This window comes from Scyliorhinus canicula, chromosome 8 (genome assembly GCF_902713615.1).
Source record: "Scyliorhinus canicula chromosome 8, sScyCan1.1, whole genome shotgun sequence".
In the NCBI taxonomy this organism is placed as follows: Eukaryota; Metazoa; Chordata; class Chondrichthyes; order Carcharhiniformes; family Scyliorhinidae; genus Scyliorhinus; species Scyliorhinus canicula.
This window is the reverse complement of record NC_052153.1, coordinates 157,342,194-157,360,448: the sequence shown is the minus strand read 5'-3', so window position 1 is coordinate 157,360,448 and position 18,255 is coordinate 157,342,194. Positions and strand designations below refer to the sequence as shown.

The following is an 18,255-nucleotide window of genomic DNA, read 5'->3' as shown; positions in this document are numbered from 1 at the left end:
ATCTGTACTGTTTCTGGGGTTTGGGGTCTGTAATCTGCACACAGCCAGCCATTCTGCCACAGTCGTGCTTATGCTGTGCAAATGCTGCTCTGTGTTCCTGCAGAACTGCCCTAACCTGCTTGTCTGTGCTAATTGTTGTCGGGTCAAACCAATATTCGCCTACTGCGCTGATCCTATTAGCATTAATCTCTACTGTGAGCGTGGCGGGGGCTCTTGCTGTTTTTGCCATTCTCCAGACACATTGTTTACTGGATCGAATGAAAGGTTGTGGGAGCTCATAAAATCAATTCCCAAAATGTGTTCTGCTGTGTGGGGTAGATCAACTAAAAACTATGGGGTGTTTGGTCGTTATATGCCAATCTGAATGGATACAGGGGCTGAGATATGTCCTTGCTGTGAGTGGCCTGTAAAGTCGCTGAGGGTGATGGTGTCTGTAGTGGGCCACGTGTCTTTCTGAAACATGGTGGAGGAATTAAGTGTGGTGGGGGACCCTCCTGTGTCCCAAAAAGATTCAACGGCTGACCCTGTACTTTTGCTGCAACGACCGGTCGGCCGGACCTATCCCAAAGGGTGTCGCAGACCCAAGTTGGGGAGCCCGAACACCGTCAGTCTGTGCCGTTCATGTCTCCCTGGTCTGAACGGGCGCTAAGACTATGAATAGGCTTTGTCCTATTCCTGTTTAGGGTGCCTGTCTGTTGGGCTCTATGTGATTTCTGCGGGGCCTTGCACTCTCATGCAAAGTGTCCTAATTTACCGCAGTTGTAACATTCTTGCGAATATCTGGGGTGGGCTGTTCCCTACCTTAATTTACCCATGCGGGTTCTGGTGCGTTTTAATTGTATGCATGTCTGCATCTGCCTGCTCTCATCGGGTTTCCTAAATGCGGGTTTATTGTGCACGGATTGCTCCTAAGCGCGGGACAACCTTTTTAAAACCCATTTTTAGTTGTGGGCCTCCTCTGAGGGGTCATAATTCGCACAAGCCTCTCTGTCCTGCCTCTGTTGCACAGGAGATCAGGATTCGAGTCCATTTGGCCATGTTATCTGAGGACAAATGGGCGCGGGCTAAGTCTCCGAAAACTGCCGTGAAATGAATCCACAAGCGTTGAGCAAACGCTGTGGGGTGCTCTGTTTTCCTGTTGCCTGCATTTATTCAGGCCTTCTACCGGGTCTCCTCGGTTATAGCCGATCGCATCAAGGATCGCTGTGTGCATCTCTGCTAGGTGTGCCTCCTCTACATCTGTGGGTCGGGAAGGGCTGCTACTACGAAGGGTCTAGGCTCAAAACTGAGCTTCACTTGCTCTCGCTCGTCCAGGCCGTACATGGTGGCCTGCTGCTTAACCGTTGCAAAGAATTGGTGGGGGTCTGATTTTCTCGCATGCGTCCCGTAATTGGGTCACGGTTAAGGGGGTTGTATAAAGGAAATCTGTCTCCGTCTGCTGCGGCTCTGCGGTGGGTGGATACTGGATTCATGGGGGTGTGTGTTCTGCCTGTTCAGTGGGGAGTTGGGGTGCTCTCCTTTTCTGGGGTTTCTCCTGCGCACATGCTCCATGCACGTATCTATGGGCTGTTTCATTTAATTACTGCCAATCGGGGCCGTTTTCCTCATCTAGTTGGGAGCCGAATGTGCTCTGAAAGCCATTCTGGACTGAAAGTAGGGATTGCAATTCTGCAATTTGCTTCCGGCACTTTGCATGGTCTACCGAGCTCTGTCTTTGTTCCGTTGTGGAAGCATGGAGTGCTCGTAGGGCTGCTTTTAAATCACTGCACTGCTTCTGCAATGCCTCTACCTGCTGTTCTGTTTCTTGTCTTACCAGGACTGCACGTTGTGTGTCCTGGTAGGCCTTATCATACTGGATCTGGAAGCTGACTAAGTGCGCCAGGCAAGACTGGTGTGCCCTCTTGGCATCATCCACCTCTCTGTCCTTTGCTGCTAACCTCCCTTTTAACTCTCTGTTCTCCTTCTCTATTTCGCTTACATCGACTTTATTCATCCTATTTGTCTCATCTATCTCTTTACGGAGCGTCCTAACGACCTCCTCTGTGCCTCGCAATTGTGCCAGACAGGACACGATTGCCCATTGGCTTGCGAGCTTTTCCCAAGCTCCTCTTGTGAATCTCTTGTCAGGTTCTCCACAAGTATGTCCTCTACTCATAGGACCTGTTCCTTCATTCGCACAAAATTCGCTCCAAGGGGCCATCCCTTCCCTTTGAGGTACTCCTTATCTCATCTTCCCAAACGGGACACTGTCCTCCTCTGCCTGGTCGCTGCGACCACGAATTCTTGCGGGTTCATAAGGCATTCCATTGCCTTCATTGCATTTTTCCTATTTCTGTGGGTTCCTCTTAAATTTGGAACAAGGGGTAATAAAGCGGTGCTGTAAACACGGGTATGGCTTTCGCTAATTTCGGATACAAATCCGACAGTTTTTCGCAACAAATCTATCAGGTCTTACCGTGTATCCCTGTTAGTACGCATGCATTAACACACTTCCGAATTCTGGAGGATTGATCAGAACTGCTTGAACACTTGTAGTTATTTAGGTTCCCAATTGGATTCTAATTCAATTTTGGTTCTCTCGGAGTTTTTGGGGGGGGGGCACTTCTAAGTCGAATCTCATCAGAGTCGGCAGTAATGTTGCTCGTTGTGCTTTCTCTTTAATTGCTCTGTTTTAATAACCTTTGCTCTAGAGTCGCCAGGTATCTTTCTGATACCACCACGAGGTTTCAAGGCCAAGTGCTGATCAATAACTCAATACACCAGTTAGTAAGTTTCAATCAATACACGTTTATTATTCACACGTCAATCACTACTCATCATAAACTCTACTACTAAACTATCAACTGCTACTAAAAGCCTATACTTAGCTTCGAATGGCCCCACCAGGTCAGAGGAACAATGGCCTTTGTCCGGTTCTGATTCTGATGGCTTCAAACTGGTACGGAATAGTAGCTAGGAGCGTCTATCTCGTAGCGTGCGTTGACTTGAGACTTACTTGGTTGATGCAGCTGCTAGGCAGGTCTCTCCCCGCTGAGAGCCACGGTCAAGAGTTTCTTTGAGAGCTGCCAAGAGAGCGAACTAAACTTGGGGACACTATCTTATAGGTCCCAGGGGTTTCGCGCCCTTTGGGCGGACCCCGGACTTGGTCCCAATTAATTGGACCATGTCCCAATCGTTCTAATCGATTTCTCCAATACCGGAGGTGTTGTTCCTAGCTCCCGCTGGCGCCGGGAGTCTGTCTTGGTCCCAATTGATTCAATGTTTCTGATTGTTTCTGGGGGATCGCTCATTAGTATGTAGATAGCTATTGGTTTCGGTTCTGTCTGGGTTATCCAAATCTTAATACACAGGAAACCTATGACCTGCTTGTGTGTTCCCTGTAGCTGACCAATTTTCCCTGCCACTCTTTGCAGGCACCCATTTTGGGAATCGGGACGTGGCCACCCCAGGTGGCTACAGCTTCATGTTCACTATTGTCTCCAGCTTGAAATTTGCATAATTTTAACAATTTGCTGGTCACTGTTGATAGGACATTGGTCATTCCTCATGTGTTCTTTGTAATTTTTAAGTGTTCCTAATTAAATATTTACTCCATCTTAAACTTAACCAACATAATATCGCTACTTCAGGTGAAAATCTATTCTGGAATGGTTACTGTGTTGGAGGCTCTCATCTCCGTGCTCAGCTTTCTGCAAGGGCTACCCACCTAGTCCTCCCCCTTGCCTTTCCCTGTATACCTGTGTTTTTTTTCTTTTCAGATAAGTATCCAGTTTTCCTTTAGAAAGCCACGCTGTTGAATCTGCCTGCCACAACACACTCAGGCAGGCATTCCTATAAGATAAAAAATAATAATTTACCATGTGCTTTGGTTCTTTGCTCGCCAACACAATCCGTGTCCTTTGGTCTGTGGCCCTTCTGCCAACATGGATAGTTTTTCCCTAACTGGTCTGTTGAGACCCTCGTGATTTTGAACTACCTCTATAAAATCTCTTCTGATCGTCCCTGCTCTACGAACAGCCCCAACCTCTCCAGTCTGACCATGTAACTGAAAGCCCTCATCCCTGGAATTTTTCTTTTGAACGTTGCCATACTCTTTTCATACCTTCATAATAGATGAAAATTACAATACATATGTCTGATATCCAACTACAAAAGGGTGAACTATCTTGTCCTGTTTGATTATTACACTCATGCTCTTAGTTCTGTGCTGTAAATCCAGTTGAATAACAACTTGCATTGTTATTCTTCTCAAGGTCTTGGGATCATTCTTCACTTGGAAATTAAGGGCTTAAAACTGTTCACCAAATTTCAGTGACGTTACCACTGAGTTGTGAAAGGTTATATTAATCTATTTCAACTTCAGAGATTATTCTGAACATAATACAGCAGTCTTTAAGGAAATGATTTTTTGTTCCAATCTCTTTTTCAGCCATTAGTGTGTTCGCAATGATTGATTTAATAGCATGATATAGGTTAGGATGGATTATTATGAATCAATGTTAACTTTACTAGCAAAAATGCTGGAGAACTCAGCAAGTCTGGCGCATCTGACGAGAGAAACAGTAACGTTTTGAGTTTGTATTACTCCTCGGTTTTTGTTTTTATTAACTTTAATAGCACTGGTTTACAATCTATTAAGTTGATGTATTGCTAATTGACAGCAGGGAAGGAAATGTAACCGTTGAGATGCATACTCAATTTTTATCTTTCTAATAAATGAAAACCTGGTTGTTAGAATTTTTAAAGTATGCTATTAGCTGTTTTGCTCGTTTTTAAAAATTAATTCAGTGAACAATGACCATCTAAAGCCAGTACTGAGGTCCATGCAATTTACATTCCAAAGAGCTCTTAAGATTCCTGTTTGCATTAGAAAACTAATTTAAAATGGTGTACGATTGTCATAATCGAATTTGTTTTTATGCTTGTATGCAACTCACGCCTGTTGATTCTGTGGCCTTTTTTCTACTCATAGCACGGACCATTTCACTTGACTAATCTAGGTACTAGGAGCAGTCAGGATATGGGATCTGGGATGAAGATAGCTGCTGATTCTGTCCTGTTTGGAAGGGGAAGAGAAAGGCAAGTCACTTTCTATCTCAATTTCAAGGTGTTTGTTTGAGAGATCGTTAATTGATAAGGGCCAAGTTGAGGAAAAGGGACTGGACCCAGTGAACCAAATTTGACATGTCCAAACACTTACAGGGCTTTCCTGCGTGGCTGGAATTTAAGATTATGACCATTCCTGCCATGCTAATGCTGTAATTAAGGAATGTTTGCAGCCTATCCCGTTTCTAGAATGAAGGTTTGCAGCTGCCTAGAGAAAACACATTGTGACCTTTCGTTTGAACTCTTACTGACCATAGGGTTCATAGCGGCCAGACAATTGTCTCAATGATGCTGACACCAGTACGTGAACTAAAGCTTAAAATTCAACCAAGCCACAAGGCGAGGAATTGTTTTTGGAAAAGTTTAAAACACTACTATTCACTAAGAATTTTCAGGTGTAACCAGGACCTGCTGGCGGATCTCCGGCTAATTTGCAGGAATACACCAGAAAGGTCCTTCAGCATCACCTCACTTTGTTGCCACTAGCATTAAACCCTGCTGTGGATTGGGTTTGTGCTGGGGTTGACACATTGGCCAGGGTAAGAAGTCCTGATCCTGGTATGGCAGTTTTGCTGGGCAACTTTATACTTCAATCCAGCTTCGGGTGACTGTCTGTGTGGAGTTTGAACCATGTAAATTTGGTTGACTCCACAGTGAACAAAAGACAATTCGAACATTTTCTAATTCTCTACCGTTTCCAGTTTCCCCACTTTCTTTTCTATCCAAGTAATTCTTATAGTCATTATATTGCAATATTGTTAGTTTTCTGAGACGGCTGTTATGGCTTAGCTAACACCATCGAAAATGTCCAAAATATCTTCAGACAATAAACTCAACTTATTTTGTTCCATTTCTGTTGTTTAATTCCTTGTGCTATGTATACACTCATCTTGTCAGATTAAAGTAGTTCTAGTATAAGAACCCTCAGCAAGAGTCAGTGAAATGTTATGCCATGCATATGAAAATATATCAAACCATCTAAAGTTGCCATTGTACTGTATTTTAAATAGAAAATATATCTGGTTGATGTAGTATAACATGTTCTTAAGATACTTGATATAGAAATTGAGATACAATGAACATTTTAAAGGTTATATTTAGGAAAGATCTAAATATTCACTATTTGGCTAATGATTAATTCTGATGTAGTGCATGCATTATAGTTGAAGGATGGTGTACTTTCTAGGTTCACATGTTTTACTCTTGTAAAGGTTTTCCTTCCAGTGTGTGAAATTATCATTTAGTTTTCCATGAAATTTTGAAAGCTAATGAAATACAAAGTATGATGAGTTTACGATGATCATTGTCTGCATTAATTGAAAAATTAAGATTGTAACAATTGATACGGTGTATAGTCTACAGTGATCAAATATTTGAGTTAGATGATTCTTATTTGTATCGTGCAGGCAGCTGATACCCCTGCTGTCCAGCCATGGAGTCCTTCTGAAATGCCAAAGACCTCGATGCATATGTTACATCTTTAAACATGCAAGGTGAGAATCCTGCACAATTAAACTAAAAAGTCCCTTGTTCTACTAATTCAAGGTGACACCATGTCCTAATCATTTCCGGATCAAACAAGATTTAGTGCTCCAAATATATTGAATAATTTTTACCCAATTTTCTCCTCTTATCCTTTTTATCGTGAAGTGGGTGATTTGTGCTAAAGTGCTGTACCTTGGGTATACAGTAGCTTCTCCATCTGTAACTTTAGATAGTGGTTGCTGGCAGTCTGACCCTGTTGTCAAGGCATCCATATTGATAGATGCAAAGCATATGGGTTTTTCTGTCTTCGCCAGCCCTTCACCTCTTTTGTCCTTCACCAGTAATGCTGAACTCAGCTGTATATTGTTGTCTTGGTTGAGACCAGCAACCCACACCTGGGACTTTACTTGCTGAGCTATGAATGGATGGATGATATTAGATTTTAACTTTGTATGATTAAAATGCACACCACCTGAAAGGTAAGTTTCATAGAATTTCAAAGTGCAGAAGGAGGCCATTCGGCCCATTGAGTCTGCACTGGCTCTTGGAAAGAGCACCCTACCCAAGCCCACACCTCCACCCATCCCCCACAACCCAGTAACCCTACCCAACACTAAGGGCACAATTTAGCAAGGCCAATCCACCTAACCTGCACATCTTTGGACTGTGGGAGGAAACCCACGCGGGGAGAACGTGCAGACTCCGCACAGTGACCCAAGCCGGGAATCGAACCTGCGACCCTGGAGCTGTGAAGCACTTGTGCTAAGCACTATGCTACCGTGCTGTCAGCCAGTGTATGGTGTGAGCTCCCCACAACAAGAACTGGCAACATACGAAAGTGCAGCTGGCACTGCTTTGTCTATAGTATGTGCAGTGGACAGTTTAAAGGATGATGGGTGCATTCTGTACAAGTACTACTTTCATTGGTATACTGTAAGAATTATTTTTATGAACTTACCTTTCTTGTAGTACTGTGTCCCCAGTTCTATCAGGAGCTGTTCTAGTAATGTATGATGTATGCATTTTATTTGTCTGGGAGTTGGAGCTGCAGACTGGCTCATAAGCTAATGTTAAGCTGTATAGCTGCCTCTTACTGAGCTTTTGGTATTTGAGGCAATCGTGGATGCTTGTCAGCTTCTTTTACCTATTTGAGTACAATACAGCAGGCACGTAATGGAAGAAAACATACCCGTAATTGCATGTGGTGGATTACAAAAAAACGAGTAGGCCATGCTGCCTCTGGAGCCTGCTCAGTGATTTAATAGGATTATGGCTGATGCTTGACCTCAACTCTACTTTCTTGCATCTTCAATTTCCTTGATTTTCTGAGTATCTAAAAACTTCTCATCCTTGAATAACTCAGCAACAAAGCACCCACAGCCCACTGAAGGTAGCAAAATTCCTAAGATCCAGGATGCTCTGAGTGAAGAGATTGCTTCTCATCTCAGTCCAAATGTACCGGCCCTTGAAAAGAGCACCCTACTTAAGCCCCCACCTCCACGCTATCCCTGTAACCCCCACCTAACTTCTTGGACATTAAGGGGCAAATAACATGGCCAATCCACCTAACCTGCACATCTTTGGACTGTGGGAGGAAACCCACGCAGACATTGGGAGAAAGTGTGAACTCCATGTACAGTCACCCAAAGCGGTATTGAGGCCGGACCTGGAGCTGTGAGGCAGCAGTGCTGCCCCCTTATCCTGAGACCTCCCTGAAAGAACTACCTCTCACCATCTAACCCCTCAAATTCTTGTGCTTCAACGAGGAATTATTTTTCTATGTCAAGTACTAGTTTTCCTCTACCAATGAATTGGGTCATTTGGGTTTTTAATTAGTAGTTCTGATTGTTTCTCATTTCTGTCAGTGGTTGTAAATAGTAAAGCAAGTGCATCACAGTTTTGACCTCCAGAAATATTTGCAGTGTCAGCTGGAGGAGCAACTTACAACATGATAAGTAAACTGGCTGCATTTTTCAGCTGAATGTCTGAAAAGCCTTGTTTTACTATTACATGTTTACTCTTACATGTTCTTATTGAAAAGTGATTGAAATTTAATTGAAGGACAAATTGATGTCTGTTTCTAACACGCACAAACGTTTGAAAATAAATATTATTTTTAATAAAACATTGATTTGCAACCGTGATGCTTCTTCAGAAAGTAGTAGATTTAGGGACAGGAGAAAAAGCCGAATACAGTATGAAACAAGTACATTGATTTTGAATCATGCAATGGAGCTGATATTTGAGTTTGAAATACAAAATTCCAATCAAGGTGAAGAGGTAGGTTAAACTACATGCAGACTGATTTTGCTAATTCTAAATAGTAAACGTACTGAAATTTAAAAAATCTTTCCAGAAGTTTCAGATCTTATTTTAAATGACACTAGTATCTTAATTGGAGTGATTTTTTAACTAGTACTTGGACAAACAATTCTCAAATTTGGCATAAAGTTGCATATACTGTATCATACTACACCTGTAGAAGCATGCCTTTTGATTGTTATAAAAAAAATATCACTTTTCCCTTGTTGAAGGAGAAATGCATCTGGATTGTTAGTGGGCGTTGAAGGAGAAGCATATGCTTTGACTTGTCCACCTACAAATTCATTAATAAACTTGCAGAGCTGATAAAGTCAACTGGATCCATTTTTAACAACAGACCTCTTATTTTTAAAAGCTCTATGATGTGAGACACCTAAGCATAGGCTGTACCGTGTACTAACAGCATTTACAATAAACCCCACTCAAGTATCTGATGCTTTACGTAGATGTCTAACAGTCAACGGATTTACTGCTGTCACATCCCAATGCACAATTGCTTGGTTTAAAAAAACTTTATGATAAATAATTAATCCTATTTCCTTCAATATCCCTAGAAATGTGATTTATCCAGCGATATTTTAAAGGCTTTGATCTAGGTACCTACATGATTTACACATTTGCATACCATTTTTGTGCTATGTCTAATTTCTACGGACATAGTAAACCATAAAATTACTAAGTCTTTGGAGAGAAAACCTGAGGTATGCCTAATTTGTTCATTTTGTTTTTGTGCATTGTCTGGTGGAAGTTTTACATTACCATAACATTACCGATAAATAAGAAATGTTAACATTTACTGCTATATTAGTTGGCATTTGTGAAATCTAACAGGTATGCATAACTGATCAAAGATGGGGCATTGTTTAATAAGACTTGATTATTATGCTGTATAATTTCAAATTTTGCTACAATTTATCAAAGTAATATGTAGCAATTGATCTGAATTTAATTTTTCCTTTCTTTTGTGTCTTGTGTTCTCTTACATGTTTCTGATGGGACATCACCTGCTGCTGTCAACTTGACATGGTTTTATGACATCTTCATTGTGTACTATACAAATGATTTATTTTAACATTAACTGTCTGTAATCATTTTTAAACATTAACAATGTGTTCTCTTTCCCACAAACTAAATTTTCTTTTTTTTATATTGAATATTTCTTGGCTTTCTGTATGGTGTTCGGGGATTCTTATTTTAAAATGTAGGTCATATCTCTTCTCCAAGCCATAAGCGACACAAGACTAGTGATAGCCTAGGTGCCCTGGCCCAGTATGGAGAGGATTCTTCAGATGAGGAAGATGACCGGCATAAACGAGGTGGGAGATACCGACCTTCTGGAAATGCATCACGCAATATGTACCATCCCTACTTTCAGCATTCTATCCAACACCAACATCATCACCCTCATCATCTCCACCACCACCAGCAGCAGCAGCAACATGGCTTACCGAGGTCCCAAAATTCCATGCCCTTCTGGATGGCACCCAACTAATGTTGTAAATGTATTTTTGCCAATATTCTCTTCACCATGTGCAGCTAAATTACAAATTGTACAAATGAGCCTGAGTGCAGTACTATTACCCAGTATGCCTGGATTCCTGGAATTAACTTTAATGGACCATCATTATCAAATGGCTGACTGCAACATTGGAAGATGGACTTTATGCAAGGTGCAGAAACATGTGAAGAACCATCCTATTGGCATTTTTACACATCCATTAGCTGCAATACTCTGACAGTCAGATTATCTTCACCAAACAATTCCAGAATTAAGGACATAGTGAAAACTCCAGCTTTTTCCCCTCACTGGTACTTTGTAGAAGCATGATTCATGCACCAATCTTTTATGTTGTAATTGGCAAGAATTTAGTGTATTAAATACAGCTGTAAAATAAAAGTGAAGGAAAAGATATGTTACATGGTGTTGAAAACTGCCTTTTCTGGCTTTTGGACATATGTGGGGCAGGGGGTTATGGTGACTGGATCTATTAAAATAATTGTAGACTTCCCATGATAAATTTTATTTCGCCAATTTACTGGCTTCCTTAGCTACTGGACATAGTGTGACAAATTGATCCCAAAAAAAAATCTGAGGAGCTCGGTAGCAGTGGTTAGCACAGTTGCTTCACAGCTCCAGGGTCCCAGGTTTGATTCACGGCGTGGGTTACTGTCTGTGTGGGTTTCCTCCCACAGTCCAAAAATGTGCAGGTGAGGTGGATTGGCCGTGCTAAATTGCCCTTGTGTCCAAAAAGGTTGGGTTAGATAGGGTTCTCTTTCCAAGGGCTGGTGCAGACTCGTTGGGCCGAATGGCCTCCTGCACTGTAAATTCTATGAATCTTCTATGAATAGGTAGTTACTTTAAATTGACCAAAAGAATTGTTAGTTGAAATTAATCCTTTCTTGGTCTTAACTGTTGATGGGACAAAATTACCAATACCCATTACCATTGTTATTTAAAAAATATTTTTATTCAAGGTATTTAACAAATATACACAATCTCAGAAGAACAATCACATCCCTTCAACCCCTGCCATATTCCCCCTCCCCTTGAAGAAATTGATGAATGGTTTCCACCTCTGGGTGAACTCCTCCACCCAACCCCGCAGAGCAAACTTAACTTTTCTAACCTCACCAAATATCACCACCACCAGTTTCTGAACACATCCAGCACATCAGACATCACATCCCAGAACCCTCCTAGAGTCTTGGAAATGAAATGAAAATTGCTTATTGTCACAAGTAGGCTTCAAATGAAGTTACTGTGAAAAGCCCCTCATCGCCACATACACTGCACATGTTCAGGGAGGCTGGTACAAGAATTGAACCGTGCTGCTGGCCTGTCTTGGTCTGCTTTAAAAGCCAGCTATTTAGCCTTGTGCTAAACCAGCCCCTCCAGGACACATGCAAAACATGTGGACCTGATTGCCACCTCCACCCCCACAAAAACATGCTCATTCTCACCACCGCCATGTGGGCCCTATGCACCTCTACAAACTGGATGAGGCATGTTTGGAAAGATGCACGTGACAAGGATGTGTTCACCTCCCCTCCCATTTGCGCTTCATATCCTCCTCTAGGGTGCCGTCTCCATCATAGAAAATAGAACATAGTGTGCAGGAGGCCATTTGGCCCATTGAGTCTGCACTGACCCACTTTAAGTCCTCACTTCCACCCTATCCCCATAATCCAATAACCCTAACCTTTTTGGTCACCAAGGGCAATTTATCATGACCAATGCACCTAACGTGCACGTCTTTGGACTGGGAGGAAACCCAAGCAAACACAGGGAGAACGTGCAGACTGCACAGTGACTCAGCGGGGAATCGAACCTGGGACCCTGGTGCCATGAAGCCACAGTGCCTTATAAATATTCAACACCTTCCCCTCCCCTATTTCGTCCTCTCACAGCAGCTTTTCTTTCAACCCTGGGAAGGATGGCATTCCATGAAATCACAAATCTACAGATACCTAAAACCATTCCCCTTGGGAAATCCATGCAAATCTGCCCCATAAACAAGTCTCTTAAGTACTCCCTCCCCCAGAACCTCGCATCCATCCCTGCTGGCAAAACCTACAGTCGTCTCAAATCGGCACCCAGAACTACCTATCCTCCAACCAAAAGTGCTGCCCACACTGTCTGCACCCCCTTATGCCAACAAAGCCCTCACACTCATTCCCCTACATGATGCCACCCCCAGCCTGTCCTCACCTTCGCATATTTCCCAATAATTAATCAAATTTGGCAATGTCAACCCCTCTCGCCCATTCCAAAAATGCCTGCCGCACTCACGGGGCCTTCCCTGCCCACACAAACCGCAAGATCAGCCCATTTGACTCTCCCAACCCATCTCAATTCGTCGACACTCAAGTGCCATACAATCTTAGTGTCACAAGTTGGTTTACATTAACACTGCAATGAAGTTCCGGAGAATTCAGTATGTCCAATTCACCGAACACATCTTGTGGGAGGAAATCGGAGCACCCAGCGGAAACCCACGCAGACACTGGGAGAACGTGCAGACTCCGCACAGACAGTGACCCAAGCCGGGAATCAAACCTGGTGCTGTGAGGTAGCAGTGCTAACCACTGTGCCACCCTTTGACAATGCTCTGTCAGCAAGGCAAACTGCATCGAGGAGAGCAGGCACCCTAAAGTACCCCAAACTCACTAGGTTCGCCACCTGCAGCTTGTACAGCAGCTGGACCAAATTCACAAACCCCTACCTGAACTGCCTGAGTTGTTCAAACATATGTCCACTACACCCTGTCAAAAGCCTCTGCGTCCATTGCCATATTACCTCAATCTCCTGTCCCTCGGAGGGTGTGATAATCACATTCCACATAAAGTAACCTCCGTCCAATCGGCATGAACTGTCTTCCTTTCACAAAACCCAACCATCTGATACTCTCCAATCATCGCTGGCAGAATCCTCAATTCGCGATGCAAGCACCTCCGCCAATAGCTTAGCATTGACATTCAATAACAGTTACGAGCGATATGACCCACACTGCTCCAGGTCCTTATCCTTTAAATTCAGAGCTGGAAGACTGCGACAAAGTATGGGGGGCATTCCCCCCTCCCGTGTCTCAATTTTAGGTCCTCACCAACAGTGGGCTCAGCTCACTCTTTTCCGCCTGTATCACCTCCCTCAGCCCAATCAGGGCCCCGAACCCACCCAATCTCCACCTTGGGACACTCCAACCCATCCAGGAACCTCCGCATACCTCCTTTCCCCTCAGGGGGTTCTGACCCCTATAAATAGTCTCAAACACCCCATTCATCCCTCCAGATCCATCACCACCTTACCCCCCCTCGCCCCTCACTCCCTTTGCCGCTGCTTGCTTCCTCAACTGATGGACGAGCATCCTACTCGCCCTCCCCTTATTCATACATTGCCCCTCTGCAACTACCCCATTACCTTCCCTGTAGACACTAACCCAAAATCCATCTGGAGCCTGTCTCGACTTCAGCACCTCCCACCATGGCACCACCTAGTACCTCCTGTCCACTCTCCAGATCTCATCGACCAGCCTTGCTCTCTCCTCCTGCTCTACCCTCTCCTGTGCACCGAAAACAAAATAAACTCCCTCTAGCCTTAAGTGCCTCCCAAAATGTGGTGCCTGTGCCCTCCCCATGTTGGTTCAACTCCAGATAGCCCCAAATAGCAGCTCTCACCCGCTCGCACATCCCCTCATCTGCCAACAGCTCAACATCTAACCTCCACAGCGGCCGTTGGGCCTCCCCTTGAACCACCCACAAATCCACTCAATGCGGCGCTTGATCAGAAACCACAATCGGCGAATCCTCCGAGTCGGCCAGCAACGCCTTGTCCATCACGCAGAAATCGATCTGGGAATACACCAGGGAGAAGTATGAAAACTCCGTCGGCCTCCCAGATCGGCATGGGTATACTTCCATGTGCTACATGAATCCCCTCAGCACCCTAGCCACTGATGATACCCTCAACCGGTCCAGACCCAGGTCCAGGACTGTGTTCAAGTCGCCCTCCATAATCAACTGATACTTGTCCAGGTCTGGAATCTTCTCCAACACCCACCTCATGAAATTCACATCATCCCAATTTGGGGCATAAACATTTACCAGGTCCACTGGCATTTCACAGTAACTTCATTGCTATGTAATGTAAACCTATTTGTGACACTAATATTATAAAGATCATTATCCCCTTCAGTTCCCACTGACCATCACATGTATATCCCTGGATTGGCCACAATGCTCCCTAACTCAAACGCCAATCCCCTTGTCTTCATATCCAGCCCCGATGGAACACCTGCCCCACCCATCCCTTTCTCAGCCTCATCTGACCCCGCAATTTCAGGTGTGTCTCTTGTAAAAGCACCACATTTGCCTTCAGACCCCTCAAATGCGTGAAAACACTCTACTGTTTAATTGGCCCATTCAACCCTCTCACGTTCCACGTGACCAGCCTGGAGGGGGGGGTCTCTTTCCCCCCCCCCCCCCCCCCCCCCCCCCGATCAGTCATACCCCTCTTTGAGCCAGCCCTGGCCTGCATCACGCATCCCTCAAGGTCTGCCCTTGGATGTCCGCTGCCTGCCCAGCTAGCATGGTGGCCCCCGCCCAAGGCCAATGACTTCTTCTCACCCCTCCCCCTCCACTCCTCCCAACCACCAACAAAGAAAAAAAGGCAAACTCACCATTGCCGCTCCCCCATTGAAACTCACCCCGGACACTTTCCAACACAAAGTCCATTGCCTCCTCCGGCGAATCAAAATAAACTATTTCGGATGTGTGACCCACAAGGGGGCAGGGTATAACATACAAAACGTCACCCCCTTGAAGAGGGCCGCCTTTATCTGGTTGAACCCGGCTTTCCTCTTCACCAACTCCGCACCCAGGTCTTGGTAGACTCGGAGCTCAGTCCCTTCCCAGGTTTTTTCCTGGTCTGTCTTGCCTATTTCAAGATTTTATCTTTGTCCAAGAATTGATGCAGCAGCTCCCCCACCTGCGGCCTCCTCCGCGCCCTGTGTACCCGATCCACCTCTAGGGGCCCGTTGAAGGCCCCCTCCCCATCAATGTTATTACCATCCTCGCCACATACCCGATGGCCTCTGCTCCCTCAATGCTCTCAGACATCCTAATGATCCCCAAGTTGTGTATATCTCCAGGTCCTCTAATTTCTCTCTCGGCCTCTTCTGGCTATCCCAGAACATCCCCAACGAGGCCATCTGCTCCTTGTGCTCACCCACCTGCTCCTCCACCTTCTGAATCGCCAGGCCCCAAGCCTCCAGTCTCTGCCCCACTCTCTGAAATCACAGCTCTGAGCGGCTCCACCATCATAGCCAGGGCCTCTGAAGCCTCCTTCCTCTGCTGCTGGCATTTTCCATTTACAAACTCCACCAACTGCTTCGTCGACCACTGGGCCGACAGTGCAGCCCCCTTGCCCTCTGCCACCTTAACCCGTGGCATACCACAAAAACTATCCTGCTCCAGCTGTGCTCTCTTTTCTCGTAGCACTCCTCGTCCTCTAATTCATACACCGATCTCACCAGAGGAGTATTACTTTGCCTGGGCACTCTCAAACCTTTTGCACTCAAAAATCCCCCCATACGGGTGGGGAAGGACCAACAAAATCCACATTGAGTGGGAGCCACATAAATATGCGACCACTCACTCCATGGCCACCACCGGAAGTCCAAGAAAATGTTATTTGACAAGATTTTGCTGACTTGAAATTATCCGCAGATATACTCTGCTTTATACTCTTCCCTCAATTATGGGAAGAGTATAAAGCAGAGCAGACTGGATATTTTTATAAGACGCCTGTAATGTTAGTAGAAGCTAAAGAATCCAGTTTAAAAACAAAAACTAAATATACATATTTGCTTTTTATTTTACAAATAAAAAAAACTTAATCCTTCAGAATATTAATTAATACATAAAATGAAACACCAGGTGACAGAACATCTATTTATAAGTCAGCCTGTGGCAGAGTCTTCAGTCTGCTCCTTTACACATTCACCTTTAACCCATATTACTTTTGCTGCCTTTTCACTTGTTGTTTGTTGAAAAGTTTCAGAAAATCTCTCTCTAGCTTTGGCCCAATTCTTCTGTTTTTTAGATTTGAACATTTGGACGTCTTCAATGGAAAGTGGTGCAGTAGCTCCCAAGCCAGATTGTGACTGATGAAGTTGAATTTGAATCTGAGAAATGGATACAAAATAATAATCGGCACAATAGTATTCAATACATTTATTCCAATTTCCTTTGAAAAACTGCAAAACATTGGCATTTTTTAATATGTTTGCCAGAGGCTGGCTTTTTACATGTTGACTGCCCTCAAAAGGTTTTGCACTAGACCGCAATTCTGAAATGTTTGTCACTATGTATTTTGGAGCTTTATCTTACACCCACCGCAACTTTCTCTAAGTTGCAAAGGTGCTAGCAGCCCCCAGTACCTAGAGCCAATTTTATTAGCAAGTCTAGACAGTGGATGCTGTCACCTGATGTGCATGTAGCTTTGATCACTCAACAGTGATCAGTAAATAACGCCGATTGGTGTATTTTCTCTCCCACCTCCTGTTCAAGGGACACTAGTGCCAATCACTTAAGATCTTCTAAAAGTGCAGAACATGGAATTTTCCTAGTTTGTATCACCACAGGTATGTTTGTCCTGCTGAACCATCAAAGGGAACTCGCATTGGCCCCTGATTTGGTAAATAGATTGTTATACGCAGTGCTTAAATCCTGTTCGCAGAAGGTGTTAAACACAAAATTCACAGTATTTGGGTAAGAAAAGATGCAAGTTGATTTTAAAGCGTATTTGGCAATAAAAGGACATTCACAATTTACATAGGAGTTTAAAAAAAACAGCTATTTCCAATCAAGTTTCAATTAAAGAACAAATTATTATAGTTATTTAATATATTTGAAATTATAAATCTAAATTCTACCTGTTTAGTCTCCATTTGCATCCCACCTATTTTCTTGATCAATAAAAGTTATTCCTAATAGTTTTTTTGTAAAAAGGCAGGGACAACTTACAGGCTCTTTAATTCCACAACTCTCTTTGCCAAGACCTTCTCCTTTCTTCCAGCCCATCTTCTCCAACATCTTTCGCCCTTTGTTGCTGTCACAGATTTCCCTAAAATCAACAAATCACAATAGGCTAAATGCAATATTACTGCTTTGGTGGTTTCTATTTTATCTTTAGACAGAAACTCAAATATAAATTTGAACATGTCAAAATGGGTAAGTACAGACATAATGTATCGAGCTGCTAGCAATATTAAGCTACAGAACTTTCTAATAGAGAAATTCCACAGATGAGAGTGGCAACTCTTGACATCAAGCATGTATCTAGCACCTAAGAGCCCCATCAAAGCTCTAGTGACTGGAGTCATGCTTGGCATGTAGAAAGTTGCCAAGGCCAATCATGCTGAACCAGAATATTAAGCTAAAGACAGGATCCTCAACCCATCCATTTTTAAACTGATTCAACTTCCTGTTCTCATGCGCTGACTGACAATTCCATGGTGTTTGGCTCTATCAGAACCATAGAATAGCTACAGTGCAGAAGGAGGCCATTCGGCCCATCGAGTCTGCACCTATTCTCCGAAAGAGCACCCTTCCTAGGCCCACTCCACCACCCTATCCCCGTGATCCCACCTAACTTGCACATCTTTGGACTCGGGCTAAGGTAAATATTGGTCCTTTAGAGGATGAGAAGGGACATTTAATAATGGGAGATGAGGAAATGGCTGAGGAACTGAACAGGTTTTTTGGGTCCGTCTTCACAGTGGAAGACACAAATAACATGCCAGTGTCTGATAGAAATTAGGCTATGACAGGTGATAACCTTGA

The 18,255-nt window shown here is 43.8% G+C and overlaps 2 protein-coding genes across 2 annotated transcripts in view; one reads left to right on the top strand and one right to left on the bottom strand.

The window, feature by feature from the left end:
• LOC119970622 (KH homology domain-containing protein 4-like) overlaps positions 1-10,830 on the top strand; it is a 56,243-nt gene extending 45,413 nt beyond the window's left edge. The window contains 5 exon segments of the mRNA XM_038805540.1: positions 4,973-5,083; positions 6,517-6,541; positions 6,544-6,582; positions 6,585-6,599; positions 10,119-10,830. Coding sequence (XP_038661468.1) covers positions 4,973-5,083; positions 6,517-6,541; positions 6,544-6,582; positions 6,585-6,599; positions 10,119-10,405 — 477 coding nt within the window. The 3' untranslated portion in view covers positions 10,406-10,830.
• Positions 10,831-16,265: 5,435 nt separating this feature from the next.
• The window catches only part of aggf1 (angiogenic factor with G patch and FHA domains 1), a 68,274-nt gene continuing 66,284 nt past the window's right edge, over positions 16,266-18,255 (bottom strand). The window contains 2 exon segments of the mRNA XM_038805539.1: positions 16,266-16,595; positions 17,437-17,536. Of these exon segments, the coding sequence (XP_038661467.1) occupies positions 16,371-16,595; positions 17,437-17,536 (325 nt within the window). The 3' untranslated portion in view covers positions 16,266-16,370.